Raw genomic sequence first — 25,495 nt, 5'->3', positions numbered from 1 at the left:
CTACTGATTCTGACTGCATGCTGTCAATGCTGAGCACCAGCTGCTTCCACCTTATTCATCCTCGTCCACATACTGTATAGCAGAGTCATTCCTGTCCTTATTGGTCTTCTGGTCCTTATTGGTCTTCTGAAGGTGGGATTTTAGTTTGATCTGCAGAGTTTAGAAGTGTTTGTCAGTTACAAGGTGTTTATATACTGCAGGTGGACAGAGACAATTCCTGGCACTTCCCAATCTGTGGTTGATGAAGTTTGGGCAGAGCATTACCCTTTATGCATTGCCAGAATACCCATCCCTTAACCACACTTTTTCTTTTATGAAAACTTTCCAGGAGACACAGGGAAAAGACATGGCAATCTTTAATTATTTTCATGTTTGTGTTAACCTCTCCAAAAAAGTTCCAGCAAACCGTATTTCTACTTTTTATTGTCTTATATCTTAGTCATCCACTTCTCAAAATAGATACACATGAATAATACACTTTGTGTACAATTCCAGCTTTTTATCATTCAGTTTAGTTTATATCGAGCTGGAAATAATTTGTTGCCTGCAGTGCTCCTTAAAATTATACCCTTTTTACCAGACAAGACAGAAAATGGATTGACTGTGGTTAAACTACGAGAATATATCATTAAGCTTTTAAGATTTTGATGCTGTCCGTGCAATTTCTCAGCGAGAATAGTCTGGCTGTTCTAGTAAACACCCTACACACAACGTTTCTTCATTTAACTTAAAGAAATAACGTTATTATTATATAATATATATTTTTATAAATCTACTAACTCTATTAATATTACACATGCATAATTTTTTCTGTTGCAATTTATTGCACTGGTTTTGAAAACTTTTCTTATACTGCCCAGTGCTACTTAAATCTAGTTATATCTTTCCATGCTACTGCAATAAAAACAATTGAATCCTTGTACTATTCATCCGTTAGTGCATCATTAATCTTGCTGTAACTGTTTCTCAATTCAGAAACGGTAAGAGACATATCCAGAATTTCTGCTATAAGATTTGTCTGGGATACTGCTATTTGACAAGAAAGTAGTAGAACGTTTCAGTTAAACAGATAAAATGGGTGCTAATTGAACAAATTTAGTTAAGATGTATATGTAAGATGTTTAGTGTCCTTCAAGGACACTAAACATAGGAGTTACTACAATTGCACACCAAGTAATTAATTAGAGAAAGTCTTCTGTTGATTGGTCTTGGATAAGATGGAATCCTAATCAATAAGAAATCCAAATGGTTTGCTAGTTGGTCAGAATGTATTTTTAAAATAGCATGAACCTTGTTATAATTGCCCGTCTCCTGTTAAAAATGAGACCATCATCTAAAATGGCATCTAGTCCAAAGGGAGCTGACTTTGCAGTTAAACAGCTGCCTTCAGGTTGAAAGCACTGCTAACAGAAGCTGCCTCCTTGGGAATTGACTGGGTTGAGGTTTGATCCAACAGCTGCTTTCCTATCCAAATAAGTAGTGAGGCTGTTATGCATTCACTTACTTATGTGAAACACAGAAATAAAAGCAAAACACATGACCTTACTTATGCAGAAACCAAGAATCAGTTGCTATTGAGAGAGAACAGGAGCTTTTAGACTTTTAGAACAACCCCTGGAGTGTAAAGATGCTATGAAATAAATCCTCATTGTAATAATTAATAGTGTTTCTATAATGTGCTGACCCATGTAACCTAGGTTAATAATATAAGAGGTAGTTCGGTACAATGTGATCACTTGCATATTATTATGTAAATAAACAAAGAGACTTTATAACACTAATGAATTAAATACTATAGATTCTTTTTTACGTGTTAATAAAATATTTTTTTTTGGTGATAGTCCAAGATCTCTGGTATCATCGGTGCCTTTTCAAAATGCATTAAAGTTGTTTCGATTTGTTTTAATTCTAGGGTGGAAGCAATGAAAATAGGAGGCATTATCCACGAGAATGGAAAAAACTATACTAAAAAAATATATAGAGTATAACTAAATGGATGACTGGTCAGTAGAACCCTGCCCCATAAGAAAACTACTGACTATGTCATTACAGTCTCCTTTGCAAGAGAAGTTTGGAAAAAGGGAACATTTTGAGAAATTGTTGACATGGTAACTTTTACCCTTTGGACATAAAAAAACAAAATAAAAAAAATATTACAGCCTTTTTCAACTCCAAAAAAGTGACAAATGACTTTAGCTACTTTGTACCATATGACAAATGGGTTTGGTACTCCCCCTTTATGTTTTTTGTCTTCTGATTTGGCAGAAGGTATGGTATAATGCCTAAAAAGCAGGGGGCTATAGGGCTTTGCAGTTATTCATTAGAAAGCTATACCAGATACAAACAACTCATGAGCTCCGTGATACATAGTTTCATACAAATTTACATCATAAATGTTTTGTATACATGTAATGAATAAAAATACCTTCTTACATTTTAAGTTTTACATTTACATTTGGTTTTTGTTTTTTATTTATTTTAGGGTCCAATGGGGCCTCCTGGACAAAAGGTATGGCACTCAACCAAATAAACTGCTGCAAAAGCAATTACTTCTTTTTCCAGCCAAGCTGCAAACACAGAAGGTGCATGAGAATGGCTACTGTAGACCACAACGAAGTCTTTAGTTTAGTCTGTTGAGTGTGCTTTTCCAGAATTCTGCTGTATAATGGGAAGCACAAGATTTCTAATTTCCTCCATTATGGGAAACTCAAGCGACTCACGACAGACTGTTTTCCCTCTGTCTGCTGAACTTGAGGTTAAAAGGTTGCTGTAGTTTTCCACTGAGACAACGTGCAACTCAGGCTTGATATTTTTTTTCCCCGGCACGTATAATGTTTCCAAGTTTCAAACTGAAATTGTAATCTTGCATATGTAGTGCAGATCGGTGCCATATGATGAAAGAAGAAAACAAACAAAAAATAAAATTGGCCATAGGTGTTATTGATAAATGATGTAAAAGCAACTGCTTGAAAGTGACTCGCATGTTTCCTGAAAAAGAAACAAGACCAAGCTTCTTGTATGGGTTCTTGACATTTTTAGAATGTGAATTTATTGAAGTTATTCAGGGTACTAAGTGTGCGATTTGAAGCAGTAGAGTGTATAAGCACTAGAGATATATTTGTACAAATATTTATAAGCTAGTAACATTTAATAGCTTTGTGGGAATGAATAACTGCATCATTATTATGTAAGAAAAATAAACACCAAATTATTATTGTCAGTGATCACTAAATAAGTTTTGAAACATGCAATGCTCTGTCTCAGCTCTTGCCCTGAGAGCCGTGTATTCCCCTGTTGCTGGAAATGTTAATTGAAGGGGAACCTTTGCCATTTTAAAAAGGTCTGTTAAATTGTAGTGAAGGTTTGATAAATCTGTGATTTTTTTTCAACACAGTCATGCTGTAAGTCACAGACCAATTTCAGCTTCTTTATGTGACTGATGCCATCAGTTTACGATACTACTGACAAACAAGAGCAAGTATTAGGTTTAAGTAAAATATTTTTCTATGTCAAAAACTTTGGAAAAAACTATGCAAAAAACAAATTCTCTTATAGTTATTAAGCATCAACTACAGTTTGGTGCATATTTGTAGTGAGTCTTGAAAGAATACAAATTGGTGGAAGATGGTGAGCTCCATTGCGCTGCTCTGCATTTTAGGGTCAGATTTTTTTCAAGGTTTTTTTTTAAATGAATGCACAGTGCATATAGGGAGAGGGGAGGGGGGCAATGCCAGGCAGTTAAGGGGGGCTTTTTTGGTGCGTGGGTTTAGTTATACTTTAAGATAAAGAAGACTTCCTTTGTCATTGTTACCACTACATGCCAAGCCTTAGCATTAGGGAAATATATGGTATGTAGGATCCTGGTAACAGATTACCCCACACACCTTTTTTCCTCTGGTAATGTAGTGTCTAACCCACAAGGTGCTCTGAGAGTCAGCTTGCTGTATTCTTGACAATTTAGAGCTGGTCTCCCTGGTATCTTCACTACAAATGGCTAATCTGTTGGAGGAACTAACTAAAGAAACCGTACTTCTGTCATAAACTTCCACATACAACTGTACCATATCTTTCTCACTTAGACACCTCATTTAACTTGTAACACTCACGTTTTTCTTTTTAGACCTTATTATTTCATAGAGACTTTTAACTATTTCAAAGACTTTCCTTGTCATTTCATAGATACATTTGGCTGTTTCAAAGTTTGTAGACTTACTTTAGTATCCATTTGTTTTGTCTATGTTTAGGGGTCCATTGGTGCACCTGGAATTGCTGGAGTAGATGGTCAAAAGGTAAGTAGATAACAGGATAAACATTAAATCAATGTCAGATATTAGGTTCCAGTGTGCATGCTCCTGGTTGGCAATAGTATGTATATTGTATTTGAAACAACCAGACATGATGGCTCCCAACTCCACTCTACTGCTCTGCATTTATGGTCCTGGTAATCTGTATGGACAGCACTGTTTTGAAAGGGTGGGGTTTGTTGCACTTCAAGGGCTCTTTTATCAAGGCAAATTGCCACAATGCACCTTCCCCTCACGATTTGCATCTGGCACTGTCAGATCTGTGTCCTTTCCACATATTTGATTCCGATTTTGTTAATCGGTGATGAACTTTAGTGCCAATGGCAGTTCATGTAATAGAACGCTGTTTTGAAAATGTCATTAATCTTGTGGCCAAAAAAACACTTGAGGCAGGCATTTTAAAAATTGACTATGTGCAAGTTAAGTTTGCAGTGTAATTGTCTAATGAAAAAGATTATTATAAATATTACATTATTCACATTTTTCTCTTAATTATGGATTTTCATTGATGGCTTTTATTACATTTCCCAAAAAAAGACTAAACGTGTGTTATCTATTACATTTAAGAAAATTGTATTTGTGGGCCTTCAAAAGTTACAAAAGCTTGAATCTACTTCAAGTATGTTTTGGATGCTTTACTTTGAAACCTTAAACCAGCACAAACTGTGGCTACTGTTTAACCTCAGAGGAATAAACACATGTTAAATGCAAAAGCCACAGGAACCATTAGGTTTGCCTTGAATGGTGTTGATGCAAATCATATGGCTGCTCTACTGCTAAAGATAATCCAGAGAATGTCTACCCAATTTCATTGGTGTCCTAGAACTCAACACGTTGGTAAAAGGTTGTGGTGGTGTAGTAGCTGTATAAATAAAAAGATTACAAGAATTGTTTTATTAAAAAACACCATATTAGATCATCAAATATGTGGTTTGGCAATAGAAAATGACCAATTTGGACGTGTATTGGCTTGTTTCACATCGGAGTATTTAAGTCGATTATTTTTATACATTAGAAATAAAAGTTTAATTTTGCTATTAAATATATGTTTTCCCATGTTGTGTAAGATTAATGATTAGGCTAGCAGTTACATTTTTGGAGTTATTTTTTTCTAGGTTGATTTAAAGCAAATCAGACCATCACTAAACCATCAGATTACCATTTTCAATTGAATTATTGAAATCCAACATTATGACACAGACATTTGGTTTTTGGCACTTTTCACAGAATGTTTTGTAAAGCTCCAACAGTTTTTAGGTGAATATTAGCTAACAGTGTTGCAAGCCACAAAAACTTCTCAGTATTCGTAGCAAAAAGAGTGTAGGTCAGTAAGAAAATAAAAGTCATTACACACTCTCTAATGTTGTGCTAGCTGCATTCGGTGAAAATTCTCATTGTTGTCATTAGGGACTTTTGATTGATACCATGTGACTTGTATACTGAGCTCCTCCATAAATGGTTAGGTGAAACACATTAAAGCATTATTCCCAGCAACCCTCTAAATACCACACAATGTATTATGTTTCCACATGTAATGTAAGCAATAAAAGGTAGGAAAGAATCCATTAGTAGTAAATGTTGAGATGCATTTGTCAGAAAGGCTTCCTTAAACTCTTGTTCTGTTTGACCTGGCTATAAGACAAAGAAAGCATGGACTATATAATGTACACAGCTGAATTCTTCATTAGAAGGCAACCTAACGAAGGATACATTAAAATGTGTAGTTAAAGCCATGTGCGTTTTAATAAAATGTCATTGGTGCCACATCATTGTGACTGCCTCATTCTTCACTCAGTTTTCTTTCAATGTAGCCAGCCTATATGATCTGCAAAGCTCACTGACTACATTAACTGTGCCTCTGCTCACATGTATCCTTCATCGTAATAGTATATCAGAGACAAGAGGAAAAACTAAGATTGACAAATGAGCCTTGCAATTTCTTCTTACCAAGTGTAAACGTCTGCTTTGTGAATTTAAGAAAGGATTCATCTCTCCTTTCAAACAAGCAACAGGCAATGTGGTGAAGGAGTTGGAATCAATCTCAGAGACTGCTTTTAGCATTACAGAAGCAGAATACCTGTGAGCAGGGTCACATTTAGGCTTACTGGCTGCACATGCAGATTTATCAAGGGTCGAAGTAAATTCGAGGGAATTTTCGAAGTAAAAAAATTCGAAATTCAAAGTAATTTTTTGGATACTTCGACCATCGAATAGGATACTACGACTTTGAATTTACTTCGAATTCGATTCAAAATTAAATAGTTTGAATATTCGAAAATTTGATAATCGAAGTACTGCCTCTTTAACAAAACTTCGACTTCAATAGTTTGCCAAATTAAACCTGCCGAAGTGCTATGTTAGCCTATGAGGACCTTCTACAGCATTTTTCTACGTTTTTTGAAGTCGAAGTAAAATCATTCGATCGTACGTTAAAATCGTTCGATTTGAAGTATTTAATCCTTCGATCGAACGATTTTCCTTCGACCACAGAATAAACAAATTTGATGAAAAAAGTTCTAATTCGATATTCGAAGTATTTTAATTTGATGGTCAAATTTCGAAGTATTTTTTACTTCGAAATTCGACTCTTGATAAATCTGCCCCTAAGTGTCAAACAAGACTTGAAATTTGCTGGCCTGAATGCTTCATAAAGAATGAACATAAAATTAAATGCACCACTCAAATGCAAGAACAAAAATGCCTGTAAAACTGTGTCCGACCAAATATTAGGAAAAATGTTTTATAGTTGTAAAAATATGGTAAACATGATAATTTTTTTTCAAACAAATGCATAAAAGGACAGCCGGTGCTAATATGGAAATTGTTTATTAAAGGTTTAACAGTGCAAGAAGAGAAGTGATGTTCAATAAAATAAATTTAATGTAACATGTCAACCTTTTTCATCCTCAGTGACAGAACCCAAAATTGGCTGTTTTCTGAATGGTGTAGTTTATGTTTTGACCTATACACCTCCCTTCAAATTCTGTGCAGGTGACTCATTTCTAAGTAATGTGATGTCTGGAATAAGCTCCCAAATTAAAACAGAACACATTATTTTTATGAATACACAGTTTAATACTTGTAAATTAGAATAACCTATTAACCTTTACTAATTCATTTAAGCCATAAACCTTAAAATTTTTACTGTTCACAGGTGGGCCTTATACAATGCTCTCTAGCAAGATTTCATTACTTGATTTGAAATTACCTTCAACTTATATGTAACAAGCCCCTCTTTGTACTGTCTATATTAAGCTGACATTCATAGACACCATAAAAAATAGAATTAAATCAGTTTTAATTACAAAATGAAAAAAACACAAAGCAGGAATTAAACTGATTAAAAAAAATTGTCGTCCATCAAAATGTCGCACGCTTAAAAATTGTTGCACGTCAAAATTATTTGGGCGTCCATTGACTTTAATCCATTTGGTCAAAATAGTCGAGCATATAAAAATTGACGCTTGTGTCAAAATTGTCAAAATGATTTTGACGCCCATTGATTTCACAAATTTTTTGGAGTTTTGTGAATTTTTTGGTGACAACGGGACATATTGCCCCATCACTTATAAATGTGTAATTGCTATTTTCTTTTATTTCAGGGAGAACAAGGAAACATTGGGGCACCAGGAATTGATGGAGAACCTGGAATGAAGGTTAGTTGCCACCCTATAAAGTAATGTTGGATAGAGTAGGGATAATAAATATTATTTTTAGGTTAGTCGTATGCTTACATTTGCAGGTCTACAAGTGTTAGTAGGTATGAACACCCTTAGGCTAGCTAGTACAATGCTGACATTTTTTACTTTGGTTGCATTTAATAATACTTTTGCAAAATGTTTAGCATTACATCCACCATTGGAAAATAGATTCAATAAAAGGTTTTAGATTTTGCACCAGGGCACAGTGCATTTAATTCTTACTTTAAAAAAAATTCATTAAATGAAAAAAAAAAAATGTGCCACCTTCAAACAGGTATTAAAATGAGTTATGCACAATTAAAATTTACAGTGGAATAACTAATGAAAAGTATTACATTGTTAAATGTGAATTTGTGTTCTTATTTATACTGTACGTTTTCTATTTATGACTTTTATTACATACCTCCACAAGGCCCCCACCACGCACACACAGAAACACACTCACTTTTCTCCTGTATTTAGTTTACATTGTTTAGATTGTAGTTGGTGAAATATTTTATAACCATGCACAACCAATTCTTCTCCAGCACAATACAGTAACTAGTAATTGTCATCAGATTTGTTCATTGATACTATTAAGGTTTTTTTTCTATTGGTAAAAACCAGGGTGATCCAGGTGAACAAGGAGATAAGGTATGATATTTTGTTATTATAATTTCATTATATACAGTATAATTGCATTTACAGCACTTTAGAAAATGCATTCATATTATTTTAGTTCTAAACTATGGTCAGAGTTTTAACAATATTGCAAAACTTGCCCTCTGTACTATGGGACTATATATATTTGGAGTCAATGGAATTTAAAATTTGGCTTCACTTCAAGATCTGTGCATGTACAGTAAGCCAATTTCCGTGTGATCCCACAGAGCCCTTTTAATCTGTCTCCCCAAACAGAGCAATGGTTAAATAATTAGCTATTTACATTGCTGTGTGATTGGACCATAGTCAGCTTTGGTGGAAAATCACACTTTTGCTTCGTTTCACACCTAGCATGAAACAGTTGTTTCACTTACTGAAATACAGGTTTCATAGACATTTTCAATTTCAGAAGAGGGCTAATCCAAAAGTTTTTTATTTATATAACACCATCATATTTACACAGTGATATTTACAGCACTTCTTCATCATTCACATCACTCAAGCCCAAATGGATTTTAAAATGTATGGTCCCAATCACATGTTCATAATAAGCCAGTTAACCTTCCTGTATGTTTTTGAAGTGTGTGTGAAGAAACCAGAATTCTTGAAGAAACCCCACACAGACTCTTTACTGATGGCACCTAGATTGGAATCAAACTCCAAGACTACAAGGGAGAAGAGCTAATTACTGAATTATTAGAAAAACATTTTATACAGATTTTTAATTAGTAAAATGAAGAATCAAACTACAGAGCCATTGTTTGCCTTGCTTATTTAGCAGAAACATGAAGAATGATGCTGATGAGCCATTCTTGGGCTGTTAAACACAATTCTTACTTTTACTATAAAGTAGATATTATTATTATTATTTAGGTCAGGGAGATCATATTATTGTGCTAGACTTAGGGGTCCATTTACTAAGAGTCGAAGTGAGTTTTCGAATTCAAAAAACTTCGAAATTCGAAGTAATTTTTGGGTACTTCGACCATTGAATAGGCCAAAATTCAAATTGAAAATACTTCACAAATTCGACCTTCCGAAAATCGAAGTACTGTCTCTTTAAAAAACTTCGACTTCGACACTTCGCCACCTTAAACCTGCCGAATTGCTGTTTAGTCTATGGGGGACCACCTATAACCGTTCTGAGTGTTTGGCTAAGTTTTGAGTAGTTGAAGTATTTTTTTTTTTAAATCGTTCGATCGAACGATTTTTACTTTGATCGAAATGCCCATTTTCGATCGAAAAAATACTTTGAGTATCAAATTCGATGGCTGAATTTTGAAGTTTTTTAACTTCGAAATTCGACCCTTAGTAAATGTGCCCCATAATGTGGAAAAGTATTTGTAATAATCCTAATCCATAGCTATCCAAAGAACTGCAGTTCAACATTATCTGTGATGCATGCCATTGCTCTATGTTTATTGTTCACGTATGTGCAGGTATAAATGTGTTTTCAAAACCTTCATGATTTTGAAATGTATAATGATCTATTTAAGAAAATATAATTTCAATCGTTCCATTCCATTGAGATCATGTAGTGGTTTGACATAAAGGAAGTGAAGGGTTACTGCTGTGACCTTTATATTAGTTACAGAATGTGGTAAATAAATGCAACCACAGTCTTGGAACAATCTCACCATTATTAATACACTGGATAGTGCATATTTCATAGATAGTCTGTACATCTTGTTAGATTGGATGTGTATCTAACTGCAATAAAAATAATATAACTTGAACTCCTAATAAGGTTCTTGAGTAATTGTTTCTCACCTACTGAGAAAAACAAACAAAACAGCATTAGGAACTAGCAATGATCAACACTTATTTGTACCTATTTGTTAGGCACCATTCAGCAACTCTAGCCAATAACCTGGGACCCGTGGCCAGTGCTTCTTTTCTCTAAAAAAAACTCCACAGTACTTTAGATGAGAGCCATGGCATATGCACAGTATCCCTTGAAAAATTAAAGCAGATGGGTGTGATATCAAGCAAAGTGCCCAAAACAAGACAAGATGAGTGTGATCAAGGGTCCCAGTTTAGTTTCCATGCCAGTGAATCTGGGTGGCATTGTCCTTGAAATAGGACGGTATTCTTAGGCTTTACCAGAGAACCGGGCAATCTGGTTTCCTAGTTGCTCCAAGCCGTAGTGGGCACTAGCCTAGCATTTGCAGTTCCATCAGCCATTTTGTCTTTCTATCTTAGGTCTACTGGGTCTGTATCCAGTTGAGGGTCCAAGTCTGGAACACAAATGACTGGGTTCTGTAAATAGATAGTTATAATAGATATTGTTTTATTATTTTATAATATTATTTTATACTAAAAATGTTATTATTTCATTTACTCAGGGTGATCCCGGGGAAGGTGGCCCTAAAGGGGAAATTGGAGCTAAGGTAAAGCACGATAAAATTAACACACTCATTCCATAACAAGGCATCCAAAGTGAAAAAAACTATTTCTATAAAGGCTTTAATGTCGGCTAGGCATCTTACCATAGCAATGTATCAGGTTGGGAACTCACATCCTAAAATAAAAATCTCTCTTTTAAAAATTGCTCACTTTTTATATTCATTAACGTGAGATACAATATTATTTTTAAATATCAATAAAACAAAATTGTTCAGAGTATTCCTCAAAACTAACGAGTTTTTTTGCTCATAATCCCCGAAATCAGTGGTTTCCGGGGTTTCAGATTCAGAGTTTTTACACACATCAGACTTTAATAAATCTCGAATAATTCATAGGTTTTTTTTTTTTTTGCTCAGAAAATTACAAATTATTCGAGGTTCAGATATTCGGAGCCTAATAAATATCCCCCTAGATGTCTCAGTGCATTTCAATACACCAACACATTACACCAGGCCTCCTCAGTAAGTTACACTTGAACTTTGCTCAATTCATGCAAAAGTTACAGATTTATTTAGACTATTAAAACTAGTACTGCAACTGAACAAAGCTATAATCACTTTATTTAACTATACAATCAAAGAGTTTTAAGGAAAACAAGGGATTTGGGCAATGATATAAGTCAGCATGTGTTCCAAAATAAAGTTTGCATGGGTTATTAGGAAAACAAATCCCTGGAGCATGCTTTACCTCTGCGTAATAGAGAAAAATCTTTACAAATAACTTTACAGGACAAGTAACACCAAAATGAAAATGATCAGCTACATCTTTTATCTGCTGTCTGAAGCCACACCTGATGTACTATGTTCAGTGTAATTACAATCAGTAGCTGATCATGGAGCACCGAGATACTAGTGTTGTCCGGATTATACAATTAACTGTAATAAAGGTTTATGGAATATGGATTTAATTTGTTTCTAGTTTTAAAGGAGTATGGTGCCGAGCCTAATTTTATGAAATATAAGCAGAGGTTTTTAAAATGTTAGATTCTTAGTTGTACATGAGATATATTTTGTAGTTCCAAACTTATGTAAATGGGCTTATTTACAAACAAAGGAGCTACATTCACAAGTTTACTACAAGTTAGAAAATTAAAGCAAAGACCTAAATGGTTGCTACTGGTAACTGCACTTGGGAATTTGGCCTAAAATCTACTTCCTGCAGGGCTGAAAACAAGTTAGACACACACACGCATAGTATCTCTGTATATAAAACATCTGTAAAGGGATCCTGTCATCAGAAAACATGTTTTTTTTTCAAAATGCAGTTAATAGTGCTACTCCAGCAGACTTCTGCACTGAAATCCATTTCTCAAAAGAGCAAACAGATTTTTTTATATTCAATTTTGAAATCTGACATGGGGCTAGACATTTTGTCAATTTCTCAGCTGCCCCCAGTCATGTGACTTGTGCCTGCACTTTAGGAGAGAAATGCTTTTTGGCAGGCTGTTATTTTTCCTTCTCAATGTAACTGAAGGAGTCTCAGTGGGACATGGGTTTTTACTATTGAGTGTTGTTCTTAGATCTGCCAGGCAGTTGTTATCTTGTGTTAGGGAGCTGCTATCTGGTTACCTTCCCATTGCAGTACAGCAGTATAGAGTGATTGACGTTTATCAGAGCACAAGTCACATGACTTGGGGCAGCTGGGAAATTGACAATATGTCTAGCCCCATGTCAGATTTCATAATTGAATGTAAAAAAATCTGTTTGCTCTTTTGAGAAATGGATTTCAATGCAGAATTCTGCTGGAGCAGCACTATTAACAGATTCATTTTGAAAAAAATGTATTTTCCCATGACAGTATCCCTTTAACTGGGGACAGTATTGCAAGAATACATATATATTATAGTTGTCCTGCAAAATGCATTTTAAAAAAGGGAGATCTGGTTATCATACACTAATCATACACTATCATACACATGTTATCAGAATTCCAATCAACTCAGATATACCGGCAGATACGATCTTCAGGATTTCTGCATTATAAATGCTCTATTAAATTGAAAAAAAAATCCAATAAGATTAGCCAAGTGTGATTTAATCCAGTTTAATCATGATCTTGGGCACCAAGGCTTTAAGGTGTGATTGTTGCTATTTGCATATCACAAACAATATAGCTAAGAGCTGTAATAACTTGGCGTCTTTAACATAGTTGGTGACTGATAGGAACCTCTAAAGGTATCCTGTTTCCTCTTGTTGGAATTAACCTCTAGGTAAATACATTTAAGAAGAGCCGGTAATTAAAAGCAGATATCAGGATCTAATCATTATTTCTCAATCTCGCTGTCATGACAGTTGGAAATATATCTGTGCGGATAATGAATCTGTATAAAAGCCTTCAGCTACAGGACCTGCTGATGTATAATTATGTGTTTCAAGTATTCTAAATGTTGATGCATGTTATATCCTCCATTTAAGAAAGCATGGAGCAGTGGAGATTCTTTAGAAATGGCGCACTTGACTTCAACACTATGCATGTACAGTACCTTGGTTTCACTCGCTTTCTTTTTGCCTTTTGCCATGTCTGTGAGTAGTGACTGTAGTCTAAAGATGGTAGAGTATACCTGGCTTTAAGCATTTCACCAAATTTCAAGAAGGACCAGCACCATTTGTCCTTTGAAGAAAGTGTTTATTGCATCATTTTATGTATCAATAAAGGCATTTTTACACTTCAAAGACAAGTGGTGCTGGTCTATCTTGAATTTTGTGTATTTGCCAGTGGAAATTGGCCATTGGGAAACCTGCACTGCATTGAGAACTGAAGTATTGTTGTGCTACTCTCTGTTTAAGTATTTCACCTGCATACTTCATATGAGCTACAAACTCACAAAGTTCAATCAGAAGCTAAGACTGTGAGAGTCCTCAACCTTCTGCCCACAAATCATCACCCTAATTTAATTCCATACATTTCCATCAATTCAAATATAGACGCATTTTCACCCTTTATATGTTGTGCAAGCCAAGACAGATCACTGGGGACTACAAGTAACATTATTATCTCTGACCCTCATAACTTCCTCCTGTTGAGCATATAAAGTCTTTAAGACATGGAACCTTGTTGTTGCAGTGACTTAAAAATGTCAACTAATTAGTCATTATTTGTTTATATGGATGTCCTCCTGGCATTCAGGCCACTTCTACAGGCATGTTCTGTATAACAGGCAGGACTGCACCTCATCCCATTCAAATCCAACCCTATTTGTCCAAAAATTACATTAACTCCAGTTTATTTTTTCAGGGGGATCCAGGATCTTCTGCTGCAGGAATAAAGGTGCGACGTGTGGTTTCACACACTTTGGGTCCCTAATCAATTTAAGCATCCATTTTTGGGGGGTTTATTAGGTAGAAAATAGCCATTTGTTCAATTGATCTAAATGGCCCAGTGCCTTGAGTAAATATTGGTTAAGCGATTCATGTTTTCTTTTAATTTTCCTTTTTTGATATAGGGTGAGCCAGGAGAACCTGGACGTTTTGGGCAGAAGGTAACAATGACAGCAAGATTCAAGACAAATTTTTATGCTCATATTGAAATACTCAATGAAATAATGGATAATTAACAAAAAGCAAATTAAGCCAAGTACAAACATTTAGTGATGAGCGAATCTGTCCTGTTTTGTCCAAAAATTTACGAAACTGTTGAAAAATTTGCAAAACAGTCATGCATTAAAGTAAATGCATTAAAGTCAATGTGTGTTATTTCTTGCAGCGACTTTTTCGTCAATGCAACTTTTTTGTCACAGTAAATTCTTAACCGCAGTTTGCTGAAAAAATTTGCAGATTTGCAGAATTTGGCCACAAATCCATGCCTGGCTAAAAAATTCGCTCATCACTACAAAGAATATCTTCAAAGAGAATTTAAACAGTTAAACATCTTATAATTGTATGATATTACTGTTATCCTGTATTCTACTAGAAATATATTGTTTGAGGTGAAGCTTTTTTCAATTGTGTGTCCAGTTGTATTCAAAGCCACTAATCAACGTTTGCTATCTCCAATGGCACTTGAATGGTAACTTGCATGGTTTAACTTGAAATGCATCTCTTTTACTAATCTGTTTGCAAGTTTCTCACACAGTACAAACCCACTGCACATAAGAGAATGTAAAAAAAAAAAAGCCATCTCCTCCTTATTTAGTAATGTTCAATATCTGGCTAAGGATTCTGAGACTAAGGTTCACAACAGCCAATCCAGAGAAATGGAAGACAAAATAGAAGACTGGGTTTCATTAAGTCATTAGTTTCATAGTAGATTCAGAATCGAGGAACTATGCTAACTGGATATAAAACATTTTTGGAGAGATAATAAGAATTTTATTTTTAGGGTCAACCCTTTTGATGCTTTAGATTAAATAGATTTGAAACCTCACATATTTAAGTAAGAATTGAAAAAATTACACCAACCAACCTTTTTTTTGTTAGTTTTGCTGATAAACTTTTATCACAAGTCATATAAAGTCATCTGTTAAAGTCTTCCTGTTCTGACAGTCATATAAAATTGTCAGGAGTATATTCCTTATGCTCCTATAGATACAGGTATACTCTAGTTCATGTAATCTCTCTTTATTTTGAAGGAGAAAAGGCTCAATATGTTAATGATGTAGTAACAACCTTCATAGGTGCTTTTGGGTGAGGAAGGGACATCCTCCTGACATATTTATAAGGCTGTTGGACACAGAAAGGCTGCATTTAATAGATTAATTTACAATATTACATATGCATTTTTTTAAGAAGACAAACAACCCATTGCACTTTATTTTATAAAGAGAAATTGACCGGGGCATATTCCCTGCAAGTGTCTATAAAGGGAGTTATGAATTTAATAAACCTACCAAATGAACAGATCCTGAAACACCAGGTTTTTAAAAAGTGAACAATTTACTTATCAAGAATTGTTGAAGAAGATATATATATATATATATATATATATATATATATATATATATATATATATATATACATATATTCACTTATTTCTTGAATGCGCATTCATTTCTTTAAATGAATGCGATTATGATATCAAAATGCATTTATTTTTGTTTCCACATTAAGTAACTTTTTTTGTGTAAGCTTAGAAGGTTTTTCAGCTTCCGTCTGGTTAAGTAAAATAACAATGAAAGCATTTATTATAATATAGCTGTAAGGCATGCTGTCACCATAAGATAAATGAATCTGTGGTTGGAAGACCCAACATAAGCTGTAGCAAACTTATATTACAAAGTGGAAGAGATGAGGAAGTTTCTTTTCAAGATGGGTTAGTGTCTTCATTCTTCTTCAAGTAAAAATACAGCTACCTCCTTCTTCAAGCCAGCTCAGCTGGTGAAGAAAGGTTGTAGTTTTCCTGGAGCATCAAAGCTTCCCATGGCTTTCTACTGTATGGGAAAGCCTAAAGTATCTCTAAAATATTGAATTCAATACAAATCAGAAAAATTATTTATAACTATAAAACCTCTATAGTATGGGAAACCCATTCAATCCTGCAATATGACCTGATAAAATACTGCAAGAAATGTAAGGAATTGATTATTCATTAATAAGTGTAAAAAGAAAGTGAATAATACATTATGGGGGGTTTTTTTTGTTCTTTTTCGAATTCTGGCTATATGGCTTGGATGTTCTCTTATTACTTGTTTTTAAGAATTCATGTTTATTATGAGTAAGGAAGGAAACGTATATGTGGTTGCCTGTGACAGACACTTTGTAGTGTCCTCTGAGCAATCCAACTGGTTCGGAAATTTTAAAAACTATTCAGAACTTGAAGTTGAAAAACACAATCATGTAAGTGAATGTAAGTGAATAAGCAGGCGCTCACTCTTGGTGTGGGGTGGAAGGATGTCTTTCTGCCACATTCCATGGTGAAACAATAAATTAAAAAAACTTTAAACATAACTTAAAACTGCAATATAATGAGCCTGAATTAGATGCACCAAAACAAAAGCTCCACAATATCCTAGGAATTATCTATCCATTGTGTAGTTGTTTTACTGCACCGGGTAACTGATAAGCTAATCATAGATATGTTTTATTAATTTTGTACCACTATCGCTCCAATTTAATATACAAATAAATACTTGCCTCTATTTACACCTCCTAAGAAAGGTTAGCCCTTCTTTTAAACTTGTTTTTCTGGAGACTGGTAACCAGATGGACAGGTAGACAAATGTATACATAACGATGGAAAAATTAAGAGCTGTTAGAGCAGTGATCCCCAACCAGTAGCTCGCGAGCAACATGTTGCTCCCCAAACCCTTGGATGTTGCTCTCAGTGGCCTCAAAGCAGGAGCTTATTTTTCAATTCCAGGCTTGGAGGCAAGATTTGGTTGTATAAAAACCAGGTGTAATGGTAAACAGAGACTCCTGTAGGCTGCTAGTCCACATATGGGCTACCAATAGCCAATCACAGTGCTTATTTGGCTCCATCCAGGAACATTTTTTATGCTTGTGTTGCTCCCCAACTCTTTTTACATCCGAATGTTGCTCACGGGTGAAAAAGGTTGGGGATCCCTGTGTTAGAGAGACCTAGTATAGCTTCCCTTTTAAAAAAAAAGTCATTGTTTTTCTAATGAAGACTAGTATGCACCAAAGACTGATTTTTTTTCTAATCAGTTTTAATCATTTCAATGGTCATCAAGCAGACAAAGAGCTCTGTGCAGTGCTTGGTTCCTTGAGTAAATAAGCAGGTCCGGACCTCACCAATGTACTCATAAGGGTCTGGCCGCATAGTTAGATTCGGGGAGATTAGTCGCCAGGCAACAATTCTCCTCTTCTTCGCATCGACTAATCTCCCTGATCTGCCTTCCGACCTTCTAAAATGTAAATTTCCTGGGGGCAGGCACACGGAACGCTTCGTTTTCCGAAGTCGTGTGTATTTGCCACACGAGGAAACTTCGAACAACTTTGGAAAACGTAGCGCTCCGTGTGCCTGCCCCCAGGAGATTTACATTTTAGCTGGCGGAAGGCAGGGGAAGGCAGATCGGGGAGATTAGTCGCCGCGAGGAAGAGGAGATTTGTCGCCTGGCGACTAATCTCCCTGAATCTGCCCATGTGGCCAGACCCTAAAGGAGCAGACAGGTATCCTCAGAACATGCTGGGAAAGGCTTACATCAGATAACCAATGATCATTTGTTGAAACTGCAAAATAGAATGCATTCATTGATTTTAGAATGAGTGACAAGTCAAAAGAATATATCATTGTATTTCTACTTCCTGATTAAAACAAATCCACTGTTTTATTCTTCTTTATGACCCCCCACATCAAGATGATTTTTTTCTGTATTGTCATGTGATTTTCCTATGTAGGGTGAACCAGGGCTTCCTGGGCTTCCTGGACTTCCGGGGATTAAGGTAAATACTGTTGTTACCATAAAGAAGAACTCTATTAACTAGAATTTGAAATGTCACTCTTTTACAGTGTTATATACTATTGAGCAGTCCAAAAGTACCTAATTCCTACCCCTTCGAACAGTTGTTCAGCAAATGTATTTTATGGCATTTTGATTTTTTTTTTTTTTTTAATAGTGTCCAGGTTGCAAACCTGACATAATGAATATTCATTGTTTTATATAGGACTGGGGATAATAGGGATTTACAACTCTTAAAATGATTTACTAGTTGGTGGTACCAATCTAAGGGTCAATAAATTATTAACCTAATAATGAATGAATGCAAGAAGAGGTGGATTCTGTTTCTAAGAATTGGCCATTCAGAGCAGAATGGGACAAATAATTCTAAGGTGGTTAATTAAGTTTAAACTATTCTGCATCAATGTTTCTTCTTAGGAATAATCAGTGTGAGTAGGTCTGATTTTTAACATTTGTTTTTAACTTGGTTTCATTGAAAGGGGTTAATGGGAAATAAAACTGTGAGTCAGCAGCCCTGTTTTAACTGCTCTAAAGAATTTCCCATTTCAATTAAATACCTTTATTAAACAGTATGGTGATCTGTTTTGTATATCAGAGTTTTATTGTCAAGAGTCCTTGAGAGGCAATTATGATATATGGTACTGAAGCAAAGTTAACTTGTTAGCAGCATAGGGAATTTAAGCCAAATGCCAGGGGATTATAGAAAGAAAGCATGATGGTCTATGTTGAATTTAGCTGGATACTATGCTGCATGAATAGAAGACATGGAGACCAGATCAGCAGCAATTGAAGCAAAATGAGCATGTCCTCTAACTGACTGTAGATTGTTAGCTAGGCAGCACCATTCTTTTATAGAATTGCTATCAGATCTCCAAAGTTTTAGGAATGAAGGGTTTAGATTTAGAAGCATGTGCAATTTGAAGCTTGGTGTAATTTAGTAAGATTTCACTAGGATCTGCCTCTAACCAGACTCCCATGAGCCTTTGGCATAATTCCAAGACATCTGACAATTCCAAATTTCTTTTGTAATAGCTAGTCTTCTACTGTTGACGTATACTCTCAATATCACAGATAGAAATCATGACTTTGTGTGAATTTGTGAAGAGCAAAATTCTCTGTTAGCATCGGGTTTTCTGTGGGCTTCTTTTCTAGCACAGGAAAGTTTCTTCTAACATTGATTGCCCTTATATGAGATGATGCATGGCTGTCAGCACACTGGGATGCCTCCCCTGCTTAATGCTTTCCTGTCATGAAAACAGAAAACACTTTATTGTGGATTATTAATGGTCCACTCTTGCACATAATAACGCGTCCCATGTGTTCTCTTATGTAATTAGTTGATATTTCACAGAGATTAAATGGCAGGCAGTTAAGATGGCAATTTTTACCAGTCTTGACTGATTGACCAAATGAAACATATTATAGGTACATAGCATTTTCTGCTTTTCACTATGATTGTTAAAAGATTTTCTTTGTTTTCCTTGCTATTAATGAGGGAGCAAAAAAATACAAAAACAGCACTACCCAGCGAGACACACTAAGGCAATTTAACTATTGACTTTTGAGCAAAAATGGGACATTTTGGGCTATTGTCTGTATACATTTAAATATAAATATAAAATCATTTTCAGATATTTCTGTGCACAGCTTCCTTTTAATGGTTTTTCTCCATTGTGTGACAGTTACCCTGCAGCTTCTGCAGCTATGGTTTTATATTTGATAAGAACTCATTGGCAGCTGGAGGCCCTATAAATACCCTATATATAAATGCTATTTATCTTTTAATTTGTTCCCATACATTAGGGCTTGTTTTATTGTGTTCCCCATTTTCTGAATATTCTATGTATATGTAAGATAAGAAGCTGGCATATTTCTTGTCAGAACCATGAGATGTAGACTTTCATTTAAATGGAAATGAAATTCTACTTCTAAATAGCTTGCAGACTCAGGAAGATACAGTGGTGCCTCAGAGGAGAACATTTATGGAGCTATGCAGTATACACAGTGAATTTTGCACTATAGACTGCATAGGCCATCGATCCTGTTGTTGTGAGGACAGCAGTGAAAACTGCACCATTGGGCTTTATTGTTTATTCTCTAAAATGCCCTAGTTTCAGACTTTTAGGGAAATGAACGCTAAGTAATGTAACGTCCGTGAAGCCACATTGTGCCACAGAGGCAGAATCTATATGTAGGTCTTTACATTCTGTATTTCACATATATTCTAGGATTGCACAGGTAAATAGTGTCTGGAACAAACGCATTATAAAGATCATTTATATGGTACAATATAAAATACTTATATATATAGAAACAGGTTTGCCTCCATAGAGTAGCAATTTTATAACCTCTCAAGATTAGGGAAGCAACAATATAAGTTTACTAACAGGATGCCTCTGGAATCGAGTTTCAGATTTTTGAGCCATTGTTTTGTCCTTATAAATGCACAGTTGCATATGTTTCTTGAGCTCCCCCTAGTGCCCTATAATACATCCTAAAGCAAAAGACTCATGGTCTTTATAAGGATAATTCTAAGCGTTCTGTAAGCCGATTAAACTTTCAGACTGGAAACAATTTCGTATATTCAACTGAAATCGGAGATGTAATCTCTTGAACTTCAAAATTGTTTTAAATATAAAATGAATTATTCATGCAATCTTATTTTTGCCTTGTAATTAGTGGTTTATTTCATCAGGTTCACATTTCAAAAGAATATTTTGTGCTGTGCAGGATCAGTTTTCACAGCTTTGTATTTACAGACTACTAACTTTATTTTTTGTGTAAACTAGTATGATGTTTGAACTCCTACCTGTATACCAACATATTAAAAGCATCAAACAAATAAGTGAAAAGCATATACAGGTATAAGTCTAAAAAGAAGCGACTTCATAGAACCAATGTTTTGGCTACGCCACCAGCCATTCTCAATGTGGTCCATTCAAAACCTTAGCTTTTGCAATGAAATACTTTTGTTTTTATATGCAAAGTGCAGATCGTTTCTTCTTTTTGTGGATTGTACTTTGGCCTGTGACTCAATTATGAGTTGGTACCTATATCAAGGGCATTAATTATCAAAATACAAATTTAAAATAAAAAAGTCAGACCAAACTAGAAACCATGATTGGACCTTATTTATTATTAAAAAAACACAGGTTTTTCAGATCGGGGAAAAACTCAATAAAATCGAGTGAAAATCCAAAGCATATGATTTTTTCTGATTTTTTTCCCGAAACACTAAATTTTTCCGGGGCTGTTTCATCCTAATTTTTCAAATTTTTGCCTGAAACAGTCAGATTTTGGGACTAATACCAGCGCAGACTGTAGAAACTTCCAAATCGTATAGGGACCTCTTCCATTGACTTATATACAACCTTGACAGGTCTGAGGATTCTAACTTTTTCCATCCTCCGGGTATAATAAATTAAAAAAAATATGAGACTTTTTTCTCACATTTTTCGATTCAGACTTTAATAAATAACCCCCTTAGTATAGTGTTTGTATAAGTAGAGTTGTTGCTAGAAGCATTTGCTTACTTTGAATTTACTTTATGAAGCATAAGTTTGTAAAATATACACACTATAGCTAAGTATTACATATATGTATTACAGTAGGTGCATTATTATTATGAAATCAGAAATATGGATATGGTAATCTAAATGATCAATGCAGGAATTTATATGTATTAAATAAACATAATGTTGTTACTCATTTTAAACTGCAGAATTTGTGTCATTGCACACTCTGAGAAAATGGTTACTTGCAGAGCATTAAATTACTATCCTTCTGCTGGAACTTCACATAAAACCTCTAAAAGTTTAATTTGTTGTCCCACCCTTGGCCTCTCTCAAATGGAAACAACAACTTAGCTGCCAACAGAATGTCTACAGTAATGTGACAGTAACCTAGATAAGATTTTACAAAGTCTCATTCTAAATATTTGGTAATGTATTAAAAGACCTAAAGCTTGCAAAAGGTCTATTATCTTATAGCAATCAGCAGTTATCATTTATGGAAACACTCGATTGCTATGGGTCATTATACCTGGAGCAAACTTTTATTACATTGCCCCACTCTTGTACCTTCCAGAAGAGCAAAAGACAACCTGCAATAAGACTACATGGAAGGGGTTAAAGGAAAGGGAGTAATTCAATAAGATGGAAGCATTCTGCCAGCTGAAACTATATGATTCCAGGCAAACAATCCATTTCCAGTATCAGCCTTGCGGGTGTTGAAGACATATGCTTTCATAAATTACAACTTAAGTCATCTAAGTGCTTTAGTATGGAGAGGGGTGTAAGGAAAGCACAAGTGTAGTTAAACTTTGAACAAAGAATAATTTTTAGAGCTTTGTGCAGGCCACAATGAAGCTGGTAAAAAAAACATGTACATATACAGTAGCATTAGATTAAAATGAGGCATAGTTTGAGGGGTATAGTTTTCCTTTAAGGACAAACTTTTCTTTTTAAGGGCAGGAACAGGAACATTCTTGGGTAAAGTGGTCTTTACCCTGATTATGCTAGGAAGTGTCGCTTAATAATAGTTTAAAGTTTTTATGGCTCTTGTTTTAATGAAGGTTTACAGGCAGTATATTTTGGGGAATTAAGACGGAATTCAGTGTATAGTAAGGGGCAAATTCATCAAGGGTTGAATTTCGAGGGGTTAAATCACTCGAAATTCGACTGGGGAATAGAATCGAATAGAATCGAATAGGTAATTCGGGCGAATTTACGCACTGGCGAATAGTCGAATTGGCGAATATTCGCCAGGCGAATAGGCGATCGATCGAATATTCGCTCGAAGGATTTTCATTCGATCGAATGCCTTTTTATACTATCAAAAACTTGGAAAACAAGCCTATGGGACTTTCACATAGGCTTTTAAAGCAATTCAGTAGGTTTTAGGTGGCGAAGTAGGCAGTCGAAGTATTTTTAAAAGAGACAATACTTCGACTATCGAATGGGCGAATAGTCGCAGCGTTTTTGCGCTCGATCCAGTACTTCGACTATCGAATGGCAAATAGTCGCAGCGTTTTTGCGCTCGATCTATTCGAATCATTCTACTCAGGCGAATTTACGCGAATTCGATAGTCGAGGAGCACAAAAATTCGAAGTTTTTATACTTCGAATCCTTCACTCGAAGTTAGTGAATCAGCCCCTTAATGTATTACCTTCCAAATATTGCAGCTTTTTCTTGTTTCTGCTTCATTCCTTGAAAAAAACAAAAGCTGGCCTATAAATAATACTTACTTTTATATTGCAATGAACATTTCTTAGATAAGGGAGGTCCCATTATCTGCAAGTTAAGAAATTATTGGTAGAGTAACCTTTCTTTAATTAGGAATTTCCCTCTAACAGATAAGACAAGCCTGCAATTAGATAGACGTTTGTGCATTGCATTGTGTAGAAATAATTGGCTTACAGTTAACCTTGCCACTCAGGAGCTCATCTATTCATCAGTGGTAGAGTATGAAGCAATTCACATATTTCCTGAGATATTATTCAGCTGTTATTTCCTCTTCAGCTTAGTTTTATCAAAGGGAGATACATATTAAGGGTACTTTTTTATATGCAACAGGCTTTTATATTCCTGGCTATTAAAAACTCATTATTTTATCTCTTGCCTTTACAGGCACAAGGTCATGTTTCAAAAGAATGCTCTAGGAAAGAGTTTGTAATAAAACATGACTGATTTCCATTGGACACATGAGGGATCATGAGACGGCTTTTGGCCAAACTGTCTATTACTTAAGGATTCCCTTCAGAATATCTTTAAAACAAAAACCGTCAGCTTTCTTTTTTCTTAAGCAGTCCTTTCAGTTTATTTAATGGTGCAGTCATCCAGTGAGATAAAGTGGAGCAAGCTTTATAGAATTGGTTATATATCAAGGGGGCATATCTTTTGAAAAATATGTTCTTATCCAGAGTCACTAAGCAATTATTCTCCTGTTTGTGATTTTTGGACATCACAAATAGCTGCATTATGAAGGTAAAATGGGGATACATTCTTAAAAAGCAGACATTTTAGGCCTATTCCTAACTAATCTCTTTGCCATTCTTTATTTCACATTAGTACCTAATAGCAACATATATATGGGCAATAAATTGACTCAGCAATAGTAACCCGCAGCAGCCAATCAGCACTTAGCTCTGACTGCTCAACAGCAGTACCAATAATGAATGAAAAGTTTGATTTATAGGATGCCTAAATATTACATTATTGTAACAAGTATTAACTGTTGAAAGGCGTTTCATTATTGCATGGGCTGTTAATTAATCTTCATTATTACATTCCATTAGTCTTATTGAAAATGAACTAGATTTGAAATGAATAAAGAATAAATGAATTAAATATTAAAAGCATGAATATATGAACTAAACATTAATGACAAGTAAAACACTTTGTGGTGGTTAAAATAAAACCAGCCATTCGGGTGTACAGGCAGTTCAACTGGATGGGGTCCTGAAAAAACCTTTTTAGTATTGTGCAGTATGCCACAGGGGGGCCCCAAGATGTTATAATTGTAAGGGCTCCTAATTGAATGGCAGCCCTGATTAAACTGACATTATTTATATCTTAGTTGCGATCAAGTACAAGGTACTGTTAAAAATGTTTAATATTTGATTAAAATGGAGTTTATGAAAGTTGGTCTTCCATTAATTTGGAGTTTTTTGAATAACAGATTTCCGAATAACGGATCCCATACCGTTACCAAATACAAACAAATATGCTTTTGGGAATACAATATGAATATACTGTATATACTGATGCAAACTGTAAGTGCAGATTATCGCACCAACCAAATACTATTGGCATAATTACTCATAATATAGTGAATAAAGTACCCCCTCTTGTAAATTATAAGGATATTATAAGTTACCGAGGAGTTTCATGACCGTATAAAAACACAAGGCCCAGTGATTTTATACAGGTCATGGAGCTTATAATATCCTCATATTTTGCAACTGGGATACTTTATTTATTATAATACACAAGTTTCAGTGAGTCATGTGACAGAAATGACATCAGAACTCACCGTTTATAAATGATGACATCAGAACTCACCGTTTATAAGGATATAATTTTCAAGA

General features: G+C 35.0%; 1 protein-coding gene across 15 annotated transcripts in view; it reads left to right on the top strand.

Annotated features, from left to right (window-relative positions):
* The window catches only part of LOC108710147 (collagen alpha-1(XXV) chain), a 240,338-nt gene that overhangs the window by 169,293 nt on the left and 45,550 nt on the right, over positions 1 to 25,495 (top strand). For 13 of the 15 annotated variants that reach the window (XM_018251222.2, XM_041590048.1, XM_041590038.1 and 10 more), the window contains 8 exons: positions 2,483 to 2,509; positions 4,245 to 4,289; positions 7,907 to 7,960; positions 8,612 to 8,638; positions 10,993 to 11,037; positions 14,288 to 14,320; positions 14,496 to 14,531; positions 18,346 to 18,390. In XM_018251222.2, the coding sequence (XP_018106711.2) occupies positions 2,483 to 2,509; positions 4,245 to 4,289; positions 7,907 to 7,960; positions 8,612 to 8,638; positions 10,993 to 11,037; positions 14,288 to 14,320; positions 14,496 to 14,531; positions 18,346 to 18,390 (312 nt within the window). The remainder of the gene's footprint in view (positions 1 to 2,482; positions 2,510 to 4,244; positions 4,290 to 7,906; positions 7,961 to 8,611; positions 8,639 to 10,992; positions 11,038 to 14,287; positions 14,321 to 14,495; positions 14,532 to 18,345; positions 18,391 to 25,495) is intronic. The other 2 variants (XM_018251275.2, XM_041590032.1) reach the window with 1 other exon arrangement.

This window comes from Xenopus laevis, chromosome 1L, assembly GCF_017654675.1.
Source record: "Xenopus laevis strain J_2021 chromosome 1L, Xenopus_laevis_v10.1, whole genome shotgun sequence".
NCBI lineage: Eukaryota > Metazoa > Chordata > Amphibia > Anura > Pipidae > Xenopus > Xenopus laevis.
Note: the sequence above shows the minus strand (reverse complement) of the source record. Positions and strands in the feature narration are given on the sequence as shown.